General features: G+C 36.4%; 1 protein-coding gene across 7 annotated transcripts in view; it reads right to left on the reverse strand.

Annotated features, from left to right (window-relative positions):
• Vps13b (vacuolar protein sorting 13 homolog B) overlaps nt 1-23527 on the reverse strand; it is a 535466-nt gene that overhangs the window by 109982 nt on the left and 401957 nt on the right. For all 7 annotated transcript variants that reach the window (XM_048359303.1, XM_048359299.1, XM_048359305.1 and 4 more), the window contains exons 37-39: nt 20066-20268; nt 17896-18103; nt 17438-17622 (exon numbers count right to left, since the gene is read on the reverse strand). In XM_048359303.1, the coding sequence (XP_048215260.1) occupies nt 17438-17622; nt 17896-18103; nt 20066-20268 (596 nt within the window). The remainder of the gene's footprint in view (nt 1-17437; nt 17623-17895; nt 18104-20065; nt 20269-23527) is intronic.

Below are 23527 nucleotides of genomic sequence, written 5' to 3' on the forward strand. Positions count from 1 at the left end.
TCACTTGGATGTCATGAACTATGATTTTTTTTTAAAGAAAACTTATAACTCTCCAACCACAGGACATTGCCATACTTCAACTATATATTATAGGTTAATAGTTTGATCTTAGTATGAACTTTTTTTTCTGGCTAAAAGCCAAAGTCAAGGCTTTTTTTTTTTTTTGTACAATAACATATCTATTTCTAACTTCTGGCATTCTTTTCTCTTTGGATTCCATCCCTGACAGACATCTGTATTTTGTAACTTTCCTACATTCTGGCTCTGAAGCTACACCGAGTTCTGGACTAACAATTCTTTTCTGTTTGAATTCATTAGTGTGAGAATCATAGGACTGAGAGGACTTTGGGAGGTCACATAGACATCAACTAGCTGCTCTGGACAAGATAAACTCCAAACCATAAAACCAAATGGAGTTAAAAGGCTTGTATAAAATGTTTTGTGATAGGTTTTGATTTTGTGAGAAGGGTAGTTAGTGGATATCAAGGTTTTCTATAAAATGAAGTATGATCAGGCTTATATTTTACTTCATTAAAGACACATTTAACAACAAAATGAATCATTTGCTCCAATGGTACAGAATTGGGACATGGGAAATACTAACCTTATATGACATAAATACTGCTTTATAGATAACACAAATACTCATGATGCCATACTTATTCAGTTTAGACTTAGTTTAATTTATCTTAGTCATTTCTTAGTTAATATCTCCTTGGTTATTTTTCCATTAAAAGCAACTCCAAACTTGCATAACTATGTTTATTTTCTTGTTATATTTCTTTTAGCAAACTAATCTCTTAGCAGTTTTCAAACCTATCAAACTACATTGATGTATAGGATGCACGAGATTTGGGGAAGAGAAAAGCTAATAATATAGTTAAAGTGTCAAGCAGAATTTCTGGCACACAGAAATTGCTCAATAAATTAAATGAAACATATAATATCACATTAAATATTTAACATTAATTTTAATCTAGTTTGTTTGAAACTTCAGACCAGTGAACATCACGGCATCACTACTACTAAAACAGCCAGTTTAAAGGCTGATGGGTGACCGACAATGAAGGACTAGAGTGGTAATAACATTGCTGACAGTGAAATGAGACTTCTTGTACCTACAGTTAGACAAGAAATACTGGGGTAGGGTCTCCATTTGCAAGGAACTTACAGATTATTGAGGATGTCAAACAACTGAGCAAGCAGTGCCTGCAAGTGAAGATGGCTCAACTTACTATGGTTCTTTCCAGGTCAAGTGTGACCTTGAAGTTGTCAACATTACTGCTTGCTCTTTCCCCCACAAGTCCACAATATACATTGTAGACATTAGCTACTAAGTACATTAGCTACTAAGTTTCCAATGTTTCCTGAAATCATTGTTCCTGGGTTTCTCTGACTCAGCAGTCTTCTATGACTTCCTTTTTGATTTCTAGGTTAGTTTCTTATGATTTTGCACAGCAAATTATCATGCACTTAGTGTCTTCAAACATCAGGATTTTTCTCTTCACAGCTCTGGAAGCCAGAAGCACAAAATCAATGTGCCAGCAGGGGCAGGCTCCTCTGAAGACTCTAGGGAAGAATCTTTCCTTTCTTCTTTGTTTTTGGTGGTTCCTGGGTCTTGGTGTTCCATGGTTGGTAGCTGAATCATTCCACTATCTGCCTCTAAAAAGATAGTACTATAGTACTATAAAAATAGTAGTTATTGGGTTATAGTGCACTCTAAGTATGGCTTCATCAAAGACTATTTCCAAATAAAGTAGGACTCTGATTTTCCAGATGACAATTGAGAGGAACACTATCCACCCCTCAATTCATAATCTAGTATTTATTTGCTGGATGTAGTAAATATTCTATCTTTACTTCTATTGAAATGTTCTATCCTTAGTTCTCTTGTGTTTGAACTCTTCAGTTTTCTCTGGATGGCTTCTATTGTATGACTTCAATATTAACTTCTAAATGAGCATGACCCTTAAACATAAAGGAACAATTGCAACGTCTCTGAGTTGTCAGCTCACATTTTCAAGTGTATCGTAGGCATTTTACTGTGATTATACTCTAAGACCTTCAACTCTAAGTGTTCAGTGTAGAACTTATGAATTTTACCACACCCCTGATTGCTCCATTTTTTTCCTGATACTTCCAGTTCCCATTAATGGTGGTGTTCTATCCATTTAGTCACCTAGAGTAGACCCATAAACTCATTTTAATTTTCATCTTCTATTACTGGCCATTTCCAGGCATTGAAATCTTTTTTTTTTCTGTCTCCAGATGTCTTTCTACATTCATTTTCTTCTTCCCATTCCAACTGTCATTCTTATTTCAGAGTAATTTTCAATGTGCTCAAGGCAGATCTCCATGCATTCAACTCCATGTATTCTGTAGTTGAAATTCCCTGTGTAATTGGCCACTGCTGTTTTGTTCAGCTCAATAGCCATTTAATGACTACCCTTACAAAGTAAATGTACGTATGGAAAAAGCCAAAATGTCTCAGTGGATCTTGCTTTAAGTTACTTTTTCAAGCTCAGCTCCTATCATTTGGACTTCCTTCACAGCACTGATTATAACTTTTGGGGGGAAATGCTGCCAATGTATTTGTATTCTAAGTATTTTAGATGATCATTAGCATCTTTTGGTCTTTCCCTCAAGTTTGCAGCACAGTAGAGTCTAAGTGTGAAAAAAATCCACAGAAATTGCCAACACTCAAATGTCCTTCTATTGGGTAAGTATAATTGATATATCAGTAAAACAAAATACTGTTTTATGACAAAAATGTGTAACTTTTCATGGTATATGGATAAACTGTGAAATACTATGTTAAATGACAGAAGCCAGTTACAAAAGAACACATAGTACTTGACTCAATTTACATGATACAGCTAGAATAAGCAGATGTATATAAACAGAAAGTAAATTCATAGTTCCTTAAAGCTAGAAAGTCCAGAAAGTGACAGCTAACTTTTAGGGCAAAAAGTTTCTTTTTCAGTATGAAAATGTCCTAAACTTAATTCTGGTAATGATTATACAACTACACAAAGAGATTTAAAACCACTAAACATTTGTACCTGTTTATTTATTGTATTGAGGCTTGCAACTTAGGGCATGGGTGTTAAGCCATAGCTCCACTTTTGCCTTTTTAGTGGTTAATTGAAGAGTCTCACAAACTTTCCTGCCTGGGCTTGCTTCAAACCATGATCCTCAAATCTCCTGTCTCCTGAGTAGCTGACAGCCTGGGACTGTTGTAGGAAGCAGAGCTGATTCCATCCTCATTAGGGAAACATGATAGGAAATGTTGGGAGGAGTAGAGCTGACTCCATCTTGATTAAGGAAACTGGTAACAATTGTTAAAATGAAGTAAAATATTAGGTCAACCTGACCCCCAAATTCTGCTTCTGTAAATGGCTCACTTAGCTTGTTTGTTGCATGCTCTATCCCCTGCGTCAACCCCCTACATCTGTGCTAAGCTTTTACCTTTATAAACGCCTGTTCTCGGACTGTTGGGGGTAGCAATTTCAGCTCCTGAATCTGTGCTGCGTCCCTGGCCGGTCAGTTCACTTTTTGCTTCCCCTCCAAATCCATTTTTTTGCTTGAGACTGTCTCTGGAGGGACATGGAATCTCCTCTCTCGAACCCCATAACAGGACCACCAGTACCCAGGTCAAATATGACTTTTAAATTGGTAAACTGTATGACATGTAAGTGGCAGATCAATAAAGATATTTTAAAAAGGAACTAATAACAGAAGAGAACCAACATCCTAACTTTGATGTAGCATTTACAAAATATGTAAAATAATTAAGTTTGATTTTTTAACGTTAGATAAAAATAACAAGGCATAATAATACTTGGTGTTGTTATTTCCAACATACCATGTGAAATTATGCCTTTTTCTTTTGTCTTTCTTTCCTGTGGTTTTACCCCTGATATCACTGTAACTGATTTTGGTAGCCTGGATATTGTATATACGTGTATTGGAACTAGGGAAGGGAAAAGGAATATCAAAATCAAGAGACAAAGGATAAAAAGACAAACCAATGCAACAGCAATACTTACAAAACTATATGGTATAAACCAACTGCACAACTCATGGGGGAGGAGGGAAATGGGGAAGGGGGACGGTGCGGGGGGGAATGAGGTAACAAGTTGGATAAGCAATGTATGAAACTACATATGAAACTGTAACCCCTTTGTACATCACTTTGACAATAAAGAAATGAATAAAATTAAAAAAATAAAATCCTTATGATTTCTACAACAAAAAAGGAAATATATGAAAAAATGAAAATTTTAAACCAGTGTTTTTGTTATAAGCACAGGTAAAGGGAAAATATCAAATTTACAGTGAAAACTCATTTGTCTTCCAACATTCAAAACATACAGCAGAGTAAGAGGCAAACTGTGTATCTGGATATGGCAAGCCATTACCTCTGTTCTAATGCTTTTTATAGCTAATGAAGTATGAGCTATTATCACTAATTTCAGATAAGGGAGCTAAATAACAGAGACTTTATATAACCAATCTATAGGCACTAGCTGACCTAGGATTTGGCACTGGAAATTTTAGCTCTACAATGTGTTCTAAGAGCTGGACTATATTTCCTTCTTGTACTTCCCTCTTGTTCTGTTTGTTCTTACACAATATAGTTTCTTAATGAATAATGGGCCTTACTAGGAATCACATACAGGGAAATGCTTCTTTTTAGTGGTATTAATACACAGACCATCCATTCATATTTACCATTGTTTCATTTCATTTGTAAACATCCCACATATTTTTATACTGAACAGTAAACAATAAGCACACTTTGATTGCTAAGCATAGTTCTTTGTTTACAAAAGGAAATGTTCCCTCCTTTCATATGCAAGGGTATTTAATAAGAAAAGAGAAATAAGCTAATAAAATTTCTAACAGCAAATAAAGTGATAGAACAAAAAATGACTTTAGTATTCTTTGAGTTTGCGAATGTTTTCCATTTACTTTCAAAGCACATCTTACTGACAGATCATTCCCCACCTCTTACACTTATGAAGGGTAAGGAACGCTAACATTTCAAATTACTTTTTAATTTCAAAAATCTCATTTCTCAAGTATTTTTGTTCAAATTCTCCTTTAGCTGATCTTTCAGTACATAAAATACAGATCTGTTCCACAGACGGAATGTCATACTGCATGATCACACAGAAGTAAGTTGTAGGACCCACTTCACAACACAGGTTGGACACAGGTCCTCAGGGGTGTTGGCTGTGACGCCAGCAGGGAATGTTTTAATTGTCAACATCTCTTCTTCCCTTCCTCTTCAGCAAATGAGCTCTAATATCCCTTTTATCTACATGTGCCCAAATAACACAATCCTGGACTTTGGGATGTTGGCAGCACATAGCACACAGTGTGGGTTCCAAGAAATATTCTTAAAGGAAGGAGGTGTGCTTCTTTCAACACTTGCTTTTCCTACTGCTTGAAGTCAATACAGGCATCTTGGACCATAAAGGAAAATCAAACTATTGGAGACAACAGAATAGCATGAAGCTGGAAGATGCCTGGACTCTCAGGACTTTGTAAAGATACTTGCAGCCTAGGTCTAACTTTAGACCGCATAGGACTTATGTTCAAGTCCTAGTTCATTTTTTAAAAAAATTAATTTATTTATTGTCAATGTGATGTACAGAGGGGTTACAGTTTCATACGTAAGGTAGTGAGTACATTTCTTATCCAACTTGTTAGCTCCTCTCTCATTTTTCTCCCACCTTCCCCCCTCCCCTGTTTCCTTCTCCCCACCCTGAGTTGTACACTTGGTTTATAGACAATATTGGCATATTGTCTTTTAAGTGTTGCTGTTGCTTTAGTTCACATTTTACCCTCTCTCCGTTTTGATGTTCCCCTTCCCTTCGCTAGTTCCAATAAACTTATAAACAATACCCAGGGTACCAAAATCAGTTACAGTGACATCAGAGGTAAAACTATGGGGGAAAAAGACAAAAGAAAGTGGCATAATTTCACATGGTACATTGAATATAACAAGGATAAACCACTTATTTCCATAATTTGGAGTTCATTTCAATTAGCATCCTCTTATGTGTTCATACGGACATAGCTACTTAGCTATTGTAATCTTCTGCTAGGATTATTCTAGACATGTACTAATTATTCCCAATGAGGGAATCTATAGAGTGTATGTTTCTTTCGGTCTAGCTCACTTCACTTAGTATGGTTTTTTCCCTAGTCTTTCCATTTCTTTATGAATGGGGCAATGTCATTCTTTCTGATAGAAGCATAGAATTCCATTGTGTATAAGTACCACATTTTCTTGAGCCATCCATATTTTAGCAATGGCAACTTGTGTATAGTGAACATGGTTGTGCTGGTAGCTTTATTATGGCCTTGCTTGTGATCCTTTGGGTAAATGCCCAAAAGCGAGGCTGCTGGGTCATAGGGGAGCTCTATGTTTAGCCTTTTGGGGAATCTCCACACTGCTTTCCAGAGTGGTTGAACAAGTTTACACTCCCACCAACAGTGTAGTAGGGTTCCCTTTTTCCCACATCCTCACCTGCATCTGTTATTAGTTTTCTTGATAACAGCCATTCTAACTGGGGTGAGGTGGAATTTCAATGTTGTTTTGATTTGCATTTCTTTTATGGCCAGTGATGTTGAGCACTTCTTCATGTGCCTCTTGGTCATTCTTGTTTCCTCTTCAGAGAAGTCTTTCTTTAGGTCTTTAGCCTACTTATTAAGGGGCAGTTGTTTCTTTGAGGACTTGTTTTGGGGAAACTTAATTTTGTGAGTTCTATGTATATTTTAGATATGAGGCTCTTATCTGTTGAATGGCCAGTGAAGACCTCCCAATCTGAAGGCTTTCTATGCTGTTTGCCATGTAGATGCTCTGCAATGCAATCCCACTTGTCCAGACTTCTTGGATTTGTTGTGTTTCTGGACCTTTATTAAGAAGTTTCAACCTGTGCCAAGGAGCCCAAGTGTTTCTCCTATTCCTTCAGGGTATCTGCTTTTATCTTGAGGTCTTTGATCCATTTGGAATTGATTCTAGTGCAGGATGATATACAAGGATCTACCAATTTTGCCAGCACCATTTGTTGAAGAGGTTGTCTTTCTTCTGTCCTATTTTTTTAAGCTCCTTTATCAAAGATTAAGTGGCCATAGGTCTGCAGGATCATTTCTGGGTCTTCAGTTCTGTTCCATTGGTCCTCAGGCCTGTTCTTGTGCCAATACCAAGCTGTTTTTATTACTATAGTTTTGTAATAGAGTTTGACATTTGGTATTGCTATTTCTCAAGCATTGTTCTTCCTGCTTAGGACTGTTTTTGCTATTCAGGGTCTTTTATTGTTCCATATGAATTTTTGGGTTGCTTCCTCTATTTCATTAAAGAATGGTGTTGGGATGTTGATGGGTATTGCACTAAATTTGCAGATAGCCTTTGGCAATATTGCTACTTTCACAATGTTAATCCTCCCAATCCAGGAGCCTGGGAGGTTTTTCTGTTTCCTCAGTTTTGCTTTAATTTCCTTTTTCAGGTTTTCAAAGTTTTCATCGCAGAGGTCTTTCACTTCATTGGTTGAGGTTATTCCTAAGTATTTTATGTTTTTTGGGGGCTATTGCTTTCCTGATTTTGGCCTCACGCATTGCATTGCTGGGATACAGAAAAGCCATTGATTTTTGAGGATTTGTTTTATCTCCTGCTACTTTGCCAAAATTTTGGATCAGCTCAAGTAACTTGGGAGTAGAGTCTATGGGGTTCTTTAAAAACAAATTCATGTCAGGCTTTCTCTGGTTTTACAGACCATCCTCGATCTGTGTAGTCTGTAGCCCGCAGGCTGAAGTTTTCCTCTCCTAGTCGCTGATGCGTGCAGGAGGTGAGTGGAGAGCCATATGCTGTCTCCACGGCTCTGTCTGTAAGTCGGGCTGCTGCTGCCGCTGCCACCAGCACTTAAATGTTTTCTCAAGCTGGCTGCCCTCAATATTCCCTCTCTGGCCAAAATCTCTATACTATATGGCTCACTTGGTGTGACTCTCTAGCTGCAGATCTTTCACTGGAACACTAAAGCTGGCTCTTGGGGAGAGCTCATTTTGTGCCCGGTTGCTCCTCCACCATTTTCCCTTCTGTCCTCTCAAGTCCTAGTTTTAACCACCCATATGTTTTAAGATCTTGGGGAAATTAATTTCTCAAAACCCAATTTACCATTCTAAAGTGGGGAATCATACTATCTATTCTTGGGTAATAAAGATAGACGATACAGGACATATCAAATGACAAGTTTGGTGCCTTACACATACTAGGTGCTCAAAAAATGTGTGACCTGTTCCTTTCTACAGAATGGACAAATATTTACAAGCCATACTTACAGTCCCATACTTGCCTAACTTTTCTTAGTGAAACAAGATTATATTCCACTTCTTACAATATGTTCTGCCTTCTCCATTCAATAGTGAATTTTTGCTCTTTTTTTTTTTTTAACATATTCTTTGCCTCTGCTTTATCTCTTAAAATTCTACTTATCCTTCAAGGATCCCCTCAAATGTAGCCATCTCCTCAGTGAAGCCTTGTTTTCATAAATCCAATCAGCTGTGAACTCTCTGTGTAAAAAGGCACAATATGGGTTATTTCCATGGCATGACACAATTATACCTTGTTTTATATGCCTGTCCTTCCTGAAAAGCCGCAGGTGCTTTGAAAACACCTGTAGTGTCTGCCTAAATATTATGCATAGCAGCTAGCTAGGTCCTTTCATCCTGTGTTTTCTCAGTTGGCCTCAGGATTCTCAGGCAGCACTCTCTTAAGTGTGTTCCTCAAGTGTGTTCTTTCATACTTTTACAGCACTATGAAGACAGAATGATTAAAAGTGTATTCAGGGAATATTCTATTTTAGATTTCCTGACTTTGTCCAAAAAAGGAAGCAATAGCTTCTGGATATAAAACACTTAGTAGTTAATCCAGCAGTGTTACCCACCATTCAAAAACATTTATTATTTTGTTCATTGGGCACACACAACATTTTTTGCTTTCCTTCATTTTCTAAGAGTTTGGCTAGGCCTCCTACTTCCCCAAGGCCCCTCAGACTTTTTTCTTTTTTTGCATTTCAACAATGAATCTCATATCTGGCATTGAGAGCTCCGCCTAAAAATGATGGATAGAAGCAAAGCCTTCTGGGACACATTAGTACAGCTGCCTGTGAGCAGGAGGTGCTTATAAAACAAAAAGCTCAAGATTCTGGGAACATATGTGCAGCAATAAGTGAGCTGCCCAACCCCTCTGAAAAGAAACACCCCAGAATACTTCCTTTTATTCTTTTTAAGCCGAGTGTGAAAGAGGGAAATCATATTACATTGCAAATGACTTTCTGAAGGATTCTCTTTCTATAGTGCTACCATGTGCCAGTATGGTAAACTTTGCCTATCAGGTCCACGTGCTTTGGAATGATAGGAAGCTTGTAAAGTCAAGTTTAAAGTAGCAAAAGTCTAGTTTCTAATTTACTGGATAATATCAAGTATATATTCCCCACAGAAGTATGAAAAAGAAAACAAATCCACATAACTATAATGAAGCTTTAATGAAGCTTTAATTCATTCTGTGGATAAATAGTAGATAAAACATTTCTTAAAACGAAATGAAATAGCCACTAAGCTATACATATTAAAACACCTCCCCTAAACCAAAGTTTAAAAAAAAAACATTTTGCTGATTTTAGGGTTTAAATTCAGGGCATTGTGCTTGCTTGGCTTGTTTTCTTATCTGGCACTCATTACTTGAGCTATCCCTCCAGCCTGGCTTTTTGTAAGTAATTTGGGAGCTGGAATCACATGGACTTTTCTCATGGTGCCTTCTTTGATCCTCTGAACCTCAGCTTCCTAAGTAGCTAGGATTATATGTGTGAGCTACTGGCATCCAGCTATAAACTCAAATTTTAAAAATAGATAAGTATATGTAAAGCTCTCACCTCTTAGTAGAGCTGGCAACAAATACATGTAGAGAATCTGTGAGACTGAATTAAAAAGAAAGCACTGGCTGAGAAAGATGCTGATTTTAAGCATACTAGGACAAGAAATCATCGCATCTGTCTTATATGTCTTGTATGACATAGGGCTTTGCTTAACCCATATTTTGAGGCTGCTAGGGGAGGATGATGAGAGGACTCAGAAAGTGATACAAAGCTTTTCTCCAGATGCAGATAGCCTTTGATGTGCTCAGAGAAATAGCTTTGCCAGGTATCTGCAAAGGGAAAACTGTGAAAACCATAGCAAAAAGAAGCCTTTTCCTTTTGAATAGTTTTAGTGTCCCAAAAGACTTTCTGCCAATAGTGATCTTTTCTCCAAAGCCTTATAGGAGAAAATGCTTATATATGGATCCCAACAGCTCAATAGCTAGGTGCATATGATCACATAAAATGATGTTTATTGAAATGAACTCCAAGAAAGGGAAGCAAGAGGAATTTTTGTTGCTTCACTTTTTCTCTCCCTTTGTAGTTGTTTTGACTTTTGTACTTTTTGTCTTGTATGCAAGTTTAACCCTCTATGTTTTGCTTAATTTAGTAGTGGTGAGTTTGTTACCTGCAACCTACAGAAGTGTAACTACCACAGCAGCCACTGTGTAGCTGTGAGAAAGGTCTTAAGTATCTCTTTGGGCACTATGTCAGGAAAAGCATTTCATTCATGGCAATAAGGCTTGAATTCATTGGCCTCAGGGCTTTCTAGGCAGGTACTCTACAGCTAAGCCCCATTTCCAGTCCCTTTTTGTATATCTTATTTTTTGAGATAGAGTTCTGCTTCCTGTCTAGGTATATGCCAAGATCGACCTGTTTTATGCTTCATATTGTAGCTGGTATGACAGGCATGTTCTGCTATATTCAGTTTATTTGTTTGATTGAGATGGATCCCTGGACCTTTCTGTCCAGAGCTAGTCTACAACTTCAGTACTCCCTCCCACAAAGCTAATGTACCACTGTTCCCAGCAATGAATTGAGAAGGGCTCTAATATTTCTGCCTGGGTTATTGGAACTGCGGTCTTGGTACTGTTCTCAGCCTATGTTAGCTAGAATTAAATGCATGAATCATTAGCACCCAGCTTCCATTAATTTAGGTGATGTAGAAGCAGCATCCCTCAAAATTATTAGAACATTAACAAACTATAAATACAATGGCCTTAGAAAATAGGGGTTTCTTGGTCTAACATAGAAGGATCAGGTTTTTTGATCAGTTGATAGAATGATGGTGAAGAAGAAGATGATGACAGTCATAACTGTCAACACTGGCTGTCTTATTAACACCAACGGTGGGTAGATGATGCTTCTTTTACTTGCTAGCTGTTGTACATATATTATCCTTTATCTTCATAACTCTTAAAGATAGTGACAGTAGAGGTTTACTTGGAAAGGTTTGTGACATACTGAGCAAGAGAGATACCTCTTGGGAAAGTCCAGCCTGCTAGGGAAGCAGGTAGTGAAGAGGGCACTGAACATGATTCAAGTTCTAGCTTTTGGTCTTTTAGTGTCAAAGAATTTTGGTGTAAAATTAGGAATCCTGATTCAGGCTAACAAAGCTCACTGGACACATACACACACACACACACACACACACACACACACGCACCATTACTAATTTATCATGAGATATATAATCACTAAACAGCCTGGATATTGATGCTGACCCAATGAGCAGATGATATTCTGGATTGTATTGGGATCCAAACTATTAGAAGGGTGTTTAGGTGGTTACATGATTTGAAGGTTTTTCATAGAGATTTGACAGCTGCTAAATTCATTTCCATATAGAGAACTTAGTTACTAGGTGAATCAGACACTTGGGCACCATTTCTTTGAAGACTGCCAGGAAGGTCTCTGCCAAATGTCTCTATGATCCTCCTAGTCCTCCAGAGCTGACCTGTTCTCCTTTAAAAGGAAATATTATTTCTTAGGTATTGTAATATCCAATTTATTTGACATGACCTTTCATTGATAGGTTACTTTCAATACCCTTAGGATAATGATTTCATGATTTAATAAAATGAAAGGATAATTTTCTTTCCTGTCTTTCCATGTTTCCCAAAGGCGGGCTCATTGTCACTTTAGTGTATCATCTAAAATTACATCCCACCTTTTTATATATAAGGAAAAGTGCACAGGTCTGACAGGTCTCATAGTCAGAAAGACAGGATGAAAGTCTAACTAATTCATAAACTATATGATTCAAACCTGTCAATGTCTCTTGGTTTCTTCATAGGTAAAATAGGGCTGGATGATGCCTGGTTTTTGGTGTTTTTTTTATTGTCAATTATTCTTTCAATGTGCTTTTACAATTATATCAGTTTCACTTTAAAAACTAATTTTCTTGGCTGAGTATCAATGGCTTATGCCTGTATTCTTAGCAACTCAGAAGGCTGAGATCTGAAGATCATGGTTTGAAGCAGGTCTGGGTAAGAAAGTCCCTTATGAGACCCTTATCTCCATTACCTATCAAAAAGCCAAAAATGGTGCTGAGGCTTAAGTGGTAGGGCGCTGCCTTGAGTATAAAATCTTAGTGACAGTGCACAGGCCCTGAGTTCAAGCCTCAGAATGGGCAAACAAACAAGAAGAAAGCAATCTTCTTGACTTATGAATTGGATAAACAAGAGAGAACTGGGCACAAGTGCATTGTTTTCTTTGGCTTAGTCTCTCTTTCTACCAGATATAAACAAATGACACAGCATGCTTTTCTTTTCTCTTTTCCTGTTATTCTTGTAAAGATATCTTCTATAAACTATAGTTATGGTTTATTCATCAAAATCTCTGCTAAATTGTGAAATTTTTATATTGCAGAAATAATTTGGGTGAAATTCTTATATCTGAAGGGTAAAAACTGGGAAAAAGAAAAAATGTATTACAAAAAATACAAAATTTTATATCATTTTCTTGCTTAAAAATGCATTTTCAAGTGCCAGAGTTTGTTCTTGCCCTTTCTCAATATTGTCTTCTACTTGTTTTCATACTATTTTCACTTATATTTTACACTAAAATTTCATATATCTTTACTTGGTATATGACAGTGGACAAATTAATATTATCTTTCACCAAGGGCAATATGCATAATAAACAATGGATTTATATAAGAATGAAAACATCTATTTTCAATTTTCTTACAAAGGATGAGCTAAAAAATTAATTTTATACTGGCAATAGGGCTTGAACTCAGGGCCTTGTGCTCTGGCTTAGCTTCTTGCTCAAAACTAGTGAACACTGCTCCAATCTAGCACTTTGCTAGCTATTTGGAAATAGAGTAACACAGCCTTTTCTGCCTGGCTCCAAACTATGATCCTCCATGTCTCAGCCTCCTGAGGAGGATGATATGTGTGAGCCACTGGGACTTAGCTGAACTAAAATCTGTAACCCTGGATTATAGATGTTTCTAAAATGGAATCTTTAACAGATAGCATACATAGTAAAAATATGGCCAGAGGGAAGCCTTTTACGTTCCACATCAAGATATGATGTCAGAAAGTTCTTATATTTAGGTTCATTGAAATCACTCAGCACTCTGTTTAAGTTTAGTGGCATTATTTTACTGAATAATTTCTAATTTTATTTTATCTTCTAGAGTAATTCTGTTCACTTAGAAGTTTAATATTATGGATATATTTCCCACATTCTTCATCAGAATTCCAAAATAAATTCCATAAGGCACATGGAGAGTTTATAAATATCATTAACAATGAGATTTATTAACAATGGTGAAATATAAACAGCCAAACCTGAAGATCCTATCGTACAACTGAACTCTATAAGGTCAATTTTTAAAAATGAACTAATAGTCCTGAAGGAAAAAGTCATCTTAACTCAACTGTGATTTTAAGACTTATTTAAGAACTAACCTTTTTTAGGGGACAAGTGAGCTTGGCAAAATAGTGATCTCACTAAGAGTTTGTGTGAAGAAATGACATGTCTTTGTGGCAGATGACACCACCAATGAAAGAGATGAACCAAATTAAACTCAATTAGGTCAATTAGGTGATAAATAATGTAATATTTTTGAGTGACATGAATTAAGAGCACACTGTCATGTACTCATTCTACATTCAGTATATTTATTGAACATTTCTGTTCCAGGAGGATACTGTAAGGATCATAATAAATCAGATAATACCCTCCTTTAGAGACCTATACTCTAGGATGAAGGCAAGATGCAGACAAGATTAAATGTGAGGAATTAGGTGAAATTGATCATAAAATGGTGGCCTAAATGCTTCAGATTTCATAGGAGGGTTTGGGCATGATGTCCAGGAAAACCTTAATGAAACAGATAGCATTTTATCTATCCAAGGTGTGGATAGGATTTCAGTTGGCACAGAAGAGAGAAAGAGTCAAAGAAGTAGTGGAATGTTAAATAGGCCAGGTTGGAAAATGCCAAATAAGTCAGATTAAGTAAAGCACCAGTCATGTGCGGCAAGGCTGTCAAAGTCAGAATAGCAAGATGATAGGGCAATAAAGGTTTCTTTGGGGAATTATTCTATCCATCTGTCTTATAAGATCACTGGAAGCAAGAAAGATTGAAGACTGGAATTCCATTTAAGAGTCTCTTTTAGTCATCTAGGCATTTGTTATAAAAGGAGTAGAAGGAAGAAAATAAACAATTTATTAAGAACTCACCATGTCTGTATGCATTAAGTGTATTAGCTATAATATTTCATTATATTTAATATCCCAAAACAATTGTGAAAAGCAGTTAACATTAATGAATGCTTAGCTTAAGAAATAGAAGCTCAAAGAGATCAGTGGTTAATTTCAAAGCCCATGGTATTTGCACAACACCATACTGACAAAGGGCATTCCTCTCATAAGCTCCCTGCCATTCAGGATCAGCTGTCAGTTTCATAGTTGTGTCTGTAGTAGAGGTTTAGATATAGTCACATGACAACAGACAGGTCATCCTTGAAAGCTGAAACAGAGACTTTTCTATCGCAAACTACCACAGAAGCCTTTTATAAGACTGAGCTTCCAACATGAACACAGTGTCTCATCTGTCTCTTGATCCTCAAGAGCTAGCTCAGGGTCTGGTACTATAGGAGCATAAGAAAAAGCTGCTGAATTGAGTTAAATATGTGATTCTCGATACAGATATTTCCCCTCAGGAGAAGCTCAAAGAAACAAAATAGTGAACATGGTTCTAAGGCTGCAACTCAGAGCTGTCTATACCACTGAGATTCATCCCAGGCACAGGGTTAAATTTGGCTCCTAGTCTATAGAACATGAGGATCACACCACAGTATGGCATCAGGGCAGTTCCCTTGCCTGTTTTGCTATACCCCTTAATCCAAGATGTTGATTCTGGATCAAGTTCTCTCTTTCAGTTGCCAGTAGCTACAACCCTATCCTGTTACCTAAACCAGTACCTTTATCTTTGAACCCTGTTCATCTCTCTGTTTCCTATTTCTTTAATAAACTATGAAACAGGGCCTGACTTTTTTTTTTTTTTTTTTTTTTTTTTTTTGCCAGTCCTGGGCCTTGGACTCAGGGCCTGAGCACCATCCCTGGCTTCTTCACGCTCAAGGCTAGCACTCTGCCACCTGAGCCACAGCACCCCTTCTGGCCGTTTTCCATATATGCGGTGCTGGGGAATCAAACTGAGAGCTTCATGTGTAGGAGGCAAGCACTCTTGCCACTAGGCCATATTCCCAGCCCAGGGCCTGACTTTTCAAACTATCTGCCAGACTTCCTTCTTCTGTTCATATACCAAGCCTACTGCCTGGACCTTGGCGACTATCCCGTATATGAACTGCTGTAGCTGATGTACAATCGTTCATCAGATTCTAGCTCTTCCTGGTGTAGCCTATGCTTCTCTAGATGATGAGGCTTGATAACAGTCACCAAAGTTGTAAGACTCACATGCAACACTTGCCACGTGGGGGGCACCATTCTATGTGTTCTCCAAATACTAATGTTTACGATCGTATCAGTACCCCATTTTACTGTTTTAAAAAAATCCAAGGCTGAAAGGTAAATCACTTGTCTTATGTAACGGTTTTCAAGTGAGTAGAGCCAGAATTTGAAAACATTCTAGCTACAGTTCATTTTCCTAATCACTATGCCCTCCTCTCTCTCTAAAGGCAATGAGAAGACAGAAAATATTCAATTAGTAAATGTACTTACAATGTTAGATGCTTCATTCAATATAATTCATATAATGATACCACTAAAATGAGTTACTAGCTCTTTTAAATGAATGCATTAATATCCAGCTATAAATTTTAACCTAAAATCCATTTGAAAGAGCTCTTACAATGATGTTCAAACTTTGATGTAGAATATTTTCATCTGGATTGAAAATCTGCAGGTATTCTATATTAGGCAAGAAGAACTCATAGACATTACTATTTTAGTAAAAATAATCCCAGAATATGGGCAGAGAACAAAATTATGAACATACTTTGTTAAGAGAGGACACAAATCTGAAAAGACTTAAGAATCCAAGAAAAGCCAGGAGTCCATAGCTCACACTTGTAATCCTAGCTCCTTAGGAAGCTGAGATCTGAGGGTTGAGGCTCAGTCTGGGAGCCTTTTTTTTTTTTTTGCCATTCCTGGGGCTTTGACTCAGGGCCTGAGTGCTGTCCCTGGCTTCTTTTTGCTCAAGGCTAGCATTCTACCTCTTGCCACAGTGCCACTTCCAGCTTTTTCTGTTTATGTGGTGCTAAGGAATTGAACCCAGGGCTTCATGCATGTTAGGCAAGCACTGTACCACTAAGCCACTAAGCCCACCTGTGAGAGACTCCGCTCTCCAATTAATCACACACACACACACACACACACACACACACACACACACACGTGCGTGCGCCAAAAGTGGAACTGTGGCTCAAGTGGTAGAACATTAGCCTAGAGCAAAAAAGGTCAGGGGTAGCAACCAGGCACTGAGTTCAAGCCACAGGACCAGAAAAAAAAGAAAAAAAAAACAAAAAAATAAGTATCCAAAGCAACAGACAGTTCACTTCCTGGAAGTCTGAATTGTTCTACAAATTTGAATTCACTTGACAAGATAATAACACATTTCATTGTTTAGTGTAGACGATAAATATGGCTAAATATGAGGAAGAATTTAAATAAGAATATAATAATATGTATATTAATATTTATCTTGGATTCCTCTGTTTTGTACTATTACTCTAATTTTTAAAGTGTAGAGCAGTCATTAAAAAGTGTTGGTGGGCATCTGTATATACCAGGATACATGGAGATTAAGTAATTAAGAAAACAAGTTTGTTTTCTAACAGAAGAAAGAGGGTAAACATAAGGAAGTAAACAAATACATAATGATAACTTCAAAAATCAATGAGAATAGATCAGAGAGACAGGCATGTTTTCCTTGATATGCAGAAGTTAGGCATGAGCTCTAGTGCCTGGCTCCAAACATTTTTCTTAATAAATGATTGACGCTGTAATATCTTATTTTAAAAAGAATAATCATTACATACCTGTAGCACATCACCAAGGTCAGCTGTGCTGATATCTGGATCCTCTGTGGTGTTGAAAGGCACGGGAGTTATTCTTACCAGGGTGAGCACTCGAGGTTCTGAATATCTCCATAACATCATTCCTGGGCTATCTTCTGTTTCATTATAAAACAAAACTTCATAGACACCAGGTAGCTTCAGAGGTTCTAACAAATGAGAACACAATTTATTTCATGCTTTCAAAAGTGAACATGAATATGTTCATTACTTAGAGCAAAAATAAAACTTAGCTTAGCATTTTTATATGACTTGATACAAAAACAATTTAAGAATTTCTCTTAGACTAAACTGTAATATGTCATTTTTGAACTTCAAATACAAGCTTTTTAAGTGATGTTGAGGTGCTATCACTTACAGAACATACATTTATTAACACGTACATGTATATATACTAATAGTCTGAGACTGTTGGTACTTACCAGCATCTTGTATATATTGGAAGAGACCTGTTCGTAGGTCATCTGAACTTTGCTCACTTTTAAAGCTCTGATTCTTTTCCATAGAAGATGGCATTTGAGATGCTGGTTCAGAAACTTGCACTTGAAAGTTTCCCTCCTCATTAAGATATCCACTGAGCAATTCATGTAGAAGAACTAAACAATTCAAATGTTCTTGACCCCAGAAGACCTTCAAAACAAAATGAAAATTTCTGGTGGCCTTCAAATACAAATATTTCTTGAGTACAATTAGGTACAGTCATAGTTGAATTAATAAGAAACTATAACTATGCTCAGTTTACTTACTGATAATAAACTAAAGTTCTAAGATATAATAACTTATAGGATGATATCAACTGCAGGATAATTATGTGACTAATAGTAAGTTTCAAATGCTTGATTGGTAATGAAATGACACCGATGTGAAGTAATGTATGAATTCACTTAGCTAAGAGGACAAAGAACATCTATTAAAGTCCATGATTAGCAAGTCAAGGCCAAAAGCTAATAATAAAACAATAATCCTAAATATGAGGTTCTTTTCTTTGCACTTTTACTCTTCAGAGAAAAAGAGAAAGAATCTGCTTCAGGGACTTAATCTTAGAAGGCTCCCAGCTTCTGGGCTTTGTGAGAAAGTACCAACACACACACAAGATTCCTTCTTGAGATCACCTCTCTAAAGAGCTTTAAGAGTACAGGGGTATAATCCCATTCTTTGAATGGAATTAAGTTTTATTTTCCCGCTATTGAGTAATAATATATTGTAACAGATGTATGACCAAGACATTCTAATGATTAACATCAAAGGAGTAAGAACTTTAAAAATGTGAATTTCTCTGAATATACTGAGTGAAACCAGCAAAAGTACTAATTCTAAGACAACTAAGTCAATACTAAAAGGAATATATGGAGGTATTAAAGAGTAGTCTTATTCATGAAAATTTTAAATCCTTGGCTTAGCTTCTGCTCTCCAGAATTACAGTATACAATACTAAGTCTACTTTGAGTCTCATCAAGATTATTTTTATTGGATGCTGAGAAACAATAGGCGAAAACTCTATTCCAGCCTTTCAATTGTTAAGGGACAGTGACTAGAAAGTAGAGATGATATATGTTATTTTTGCTCCTATTGCTACTTTTAACGTGTGGTTATTCTGCTGCCTTGGAGGTATTCTCTAAAAAGGAACACACACACACACACACACACACACACACACACACACAAATCCATATGCTCCTTGTGAAATAGATACTGAAAGCCTCAAAAGCAATATAAAGCAAATCTTGCTCTCTGTGTTAGGAAACTGGTGAAAAGTTGAGGTGTCTTAGTTGAAAATAAGAAATTCACATTTAATATGCTTCCTTTATGAGTAAGTTGGTCATTTCAATTTTCCATCATTGTGAATCTCATAAGCTTCCAGAATTCATATCAAGTTGGCAAGAAGTCAAATCATACAAGATTAGACTAAAATCTATATTAATACTATAAAGAAATAAGGTGGATGCTTTCACACATTCCAAACTTGGCTATAAGGCAAATGCATAAGAGCTTATAATGTGACATAATCAGACACTATAATATCAAAGGCCTGATATATCACTAAAGGGACATTGCTTGAGCTAGGTCAATTATTTGCAAATAGAAAAAATCTACACATTAAAAACAATTACACCTAACATTCCCATTCCTAGTTATATACCCAGTAGAATATACTGCACAAAAACTAACTTGCATGTAAATGTTCATAGCAGCATTATTCATAACAGACAAAAGTAGAAAGATGCCGAATGTCCCTCAACAGATGAATGAGTGATAAAGAAAATGCTCTAAAACTGACTTTGGTAATGATCACACAATTCTGAATGTACTTATACAAAGCAACAAATAATATTATCTCAACAGATGAATTGTATGTACCGTACTCATGGTGAAAAAAAAATCATAGAAAATTACCCTTTCACATCATGTTAACAAAAGACAAATGAAGCAGCTTCATGAATTATGCTTCAATAATACTGCTAATCTTTTAATAATACAGCAATCTGACAATGCCCTTTTTTGCTACATAAAGATTAAAAATTTAGTGAGACACTTAAAAAAATAAAGGTTATTTGAAAACTTATTGAAAAAATATGGTCAATCCCTACAGACCTGTAGTAGACCGCCTCTTAAATCGATGGATATTTTCGGTATGGATTGTTCTGGGCCTGGATTGCTACTGTGTTTACACCACTTAGCCTCCAGACTGGAAGTAGCACACAATGGTCCTATCAGACTGCGACTTCTTTCTTTCAGACTTGTTTTAAGGAGCAAATCATTTATGTCGAGTAGAAATGACACTCCAAGAATTATACCTAGAAAAGAAGAAACAGAGAGGGTGTATAATTCTTCCTTCTTCAAGAAAAAGTTTGGGGAGGGATTATTTTGAGAGTGTTAATTCACACTTTACAATCTTTTTCAGTTAGCTTTCTACCAGTTTCAAGCCATTTATACAGAACTCTACTCACGAAGCAGGCATACCTCATTCACATTCCTACCAAAGCAATATTTGCCAAAACATTATGACTTTTTCCATGTGTGAGCATTTTAAATTTTATGAGTAGAGGCATTTTCATTAAATTGTACATGTTTTTCAAGCAACTACATTAAGAATAAGAACAGCTGCTTCATTTGTCTTATGTTAACATGATGTGAAAGGGTAATTTTCTATGATTTTTTTACCATGAGTACAGTACAGTATATTACTTCACTAGACACTCACAGTTTTTGACTGGCCTATGTTAAAATTCAAATCAATCAAAATAAATAACATGTGTTTTGTAAAAAAAAAATTTAGTTTAATCCAAACTTCACACATCATAACCACTTGACGTTTACAAAGTCTTAAAAACAGATAGTGGCAGGTTAGATTTATGAGAAAAACTATATGCTATAGTTCAAAGTAAATATATCCAGAAAAGGAATACACTTAAAAATGAAGGTTTTCTTTTGAACTCAAACTAAGTGTGTGGATCAAAACCTTTTCATAAAACCAACAGCATACTTAAAGATATTTAGATGCAGTTAAGAATGGTGAGTTCACTTTCCTCCCAAGAAGCTAATATTCTAAATTGTCATTGTGAATATTGAATTTCACCAGGCCAGGTTTGTAATGCTCAGAGCTTATTTTTCTAATGCTATCTGAGCCTTCAAAAAGATAAAGATTAAAAAACACCTTAGGCCCATAGTAAACACATGTTTTAAAGTACAGTACACATACTGACTTTTCAATTCTTTGGAGATTTGAAAAGTGCATATATGTTGTATGTTCTAGAGCAGAAATAAGATATACAACTTTTAATCTTCCCCAGAAGGAAGGATTAATCCTCCCACATCTGCAAAACTAGTAGCACTGACTTTTGTTAAAAAGTTATGACAAAAATCAATTTAATTTTTGTCATCAAATAAATATATTGTGTCATTAAAAATTCCACTTCATTTCTACAATGAATTCAAAGGTAAATTTCACTTAATTACAGAAATCACCACCACAATCAACAAACCTAGATAGATAAGCTAAAAAAAAATCAAAACACATCCTTATTAATGGAGTCTTTAACCTAAGTCATAACTTCCTAACCACTGCATTATAATTCCTGACTGCTCACCAGTAAATATTTGCTAAACAAAATACACTAATTCATCCTCCAGAAATTAAAATAATGGTACTACAAAAACATAGGCTTAATTCAGTATAACTTAACATCATCTTTTGTGTTCATGAGGGTATAGATATTGGGCTCTTGTGATCCTCTGCTGTGACTTGCCTAAACCTGTGCTAATTATTCCCTATGAGGGAGACCATAGAGTCCATGTTTCTTTGGGTCTGGCTCACTTCACTTAGTATAATTTTTTTCCAAGTCCTTCCATTTCATTATGAATGGGGCAATGTCATTCTTTCTGATAGAGGCATAAAATTCCATTGTGTATATGTACCACATTTTCCTGATCCATTCGTCTACTGAGGGGCATCTGGGTTGGTTCCAAATTCTAGCTATGACAAATTGTGCTACGATGAACATTGTTGTGCTGGTGGCTTTAGTGTGTTCTTGTTTGTGGTCTTTTGGGTAGATGCTCAAAAGTGGGGCTGCTGGGTCATAGGGGAGCTCTATGTTTAGCCTTCTGAGGAATCTCCATACTGCTTTCCAGAGTGGCTGATGGAAACGACTGTTACATCACTGTTGTAATTACTTTCAACATGCTATGTGAAACTGTAGCTTCTATTGTTGATGATCCTCTTGTATCCCCTTTCTGTGGTTGTACCTGCACTATCTCTGTATCTTATCTGAGTACATTGGAAACCGTGTATACAGGTATTAGAACTAGGAAACTGAAAGGAAATACCAAAATCTAGAGACACGGGGTAAAAAACGTGATTACAAAAGCAATACTTGCAAAACTGTTTAGTGTAAATCTACTGAACAACTCATGGGGGGGAAGGAAAAGGGGGAGGGGGAAGAAGGGAACGAGGGAGGAGGTAACAAACAGTACAAGAAAAGTATCCAAAGCCTAATTAATGTATGAAACTGTAACCGCTCTGTATATCAGTTTGACAATTTAAAAAAATTCAGTATAACTATGTAGAAAATGATAATTTTATAGACTTTCCCCCCTTCTTCTTTTGTGCCTGTACTTGGACTTGAACACATGACCTTATGCTCTTACTCCATTTTCTTGCTCAGCTTCTTCTTCACAATTGGTACTCTACCACTTGAACCATACCTCCAGTCCAGCATTTTGGTAGTTAATTGGAGATGGAGTCTCAAATAGTTTTCTGTTTGGGCTGGCTTTGAACACAATCCTCCAGATTACAGCCATCTTAGAAGCTAAGATTACAGACATAAACCACCAGTGCCTGATTCTTCTCCTTTCTTTCTTCCTTTCTCTCTCTCTCTCTCCTTCTGTCTTTCCTTTATCTCCTTTGTTCCTTCCTTTTCTTCTTCCTCTCTTTCTTTCTTCCTTCCTCTCTCTACCTCCCTCCTTGTCTTCTCTTTTTCAGCCCTAGGGATTTAAAAACCCTAGGGCTTTGTTGATGTTAAGAAAGCACTCTACCTCCTGAGCCCCATTTGAGCCCTTTTGTTCATATGTTGTTTCTAAGATCTTGTCTCATTCATTGCCTTCACTGGCCTTAAACTTTCCACCTCCTCATCTCTTCTTTTGAGAAGCTGGGATGACAGGCACATATCAATTACATGCAGCTAAAAATTTTCTATTCTGAAGTAATTTTAGACCTACATAAAAGCAGGAAAAATACAGAGTTCCCATAAACACTTCACGTAGCTATGTGACTATCAGAAATATTGAAGTCATGCTGATGTTATGTCTCTCCATTGATATATATATATATGTTCATATGCACACAAATACACATACACACACACATATATATATACAATGTGTATATATACAACGTATATATATATATATATATACATAATACACATATTTCTGTTAAGTAAAGATCTTATTTAACGTTTTCCATTTTTCCCATGAACATCTTTTTTCTAGACCCAAGCTAGGATTCCTACTGAATTTAGGTGTCAAGCTTTAGTTTTCTTTAATCTAGCATTGTCA

Source organism: Perognathus longimembris, chromosome 12 (genome assembly GCF_023159225.1).
Source record: "Perognathus longimembris pacificus isolate PPM17 chromosome 12, ASM2315922v1, whole genome shotgun sequence".
Lineage (NCBI taxonomy): Eukaryota > Metazoa > Chordata > Mammalia > Rodentia > Heteromyidae > Perognathus > Perognathus longimembris.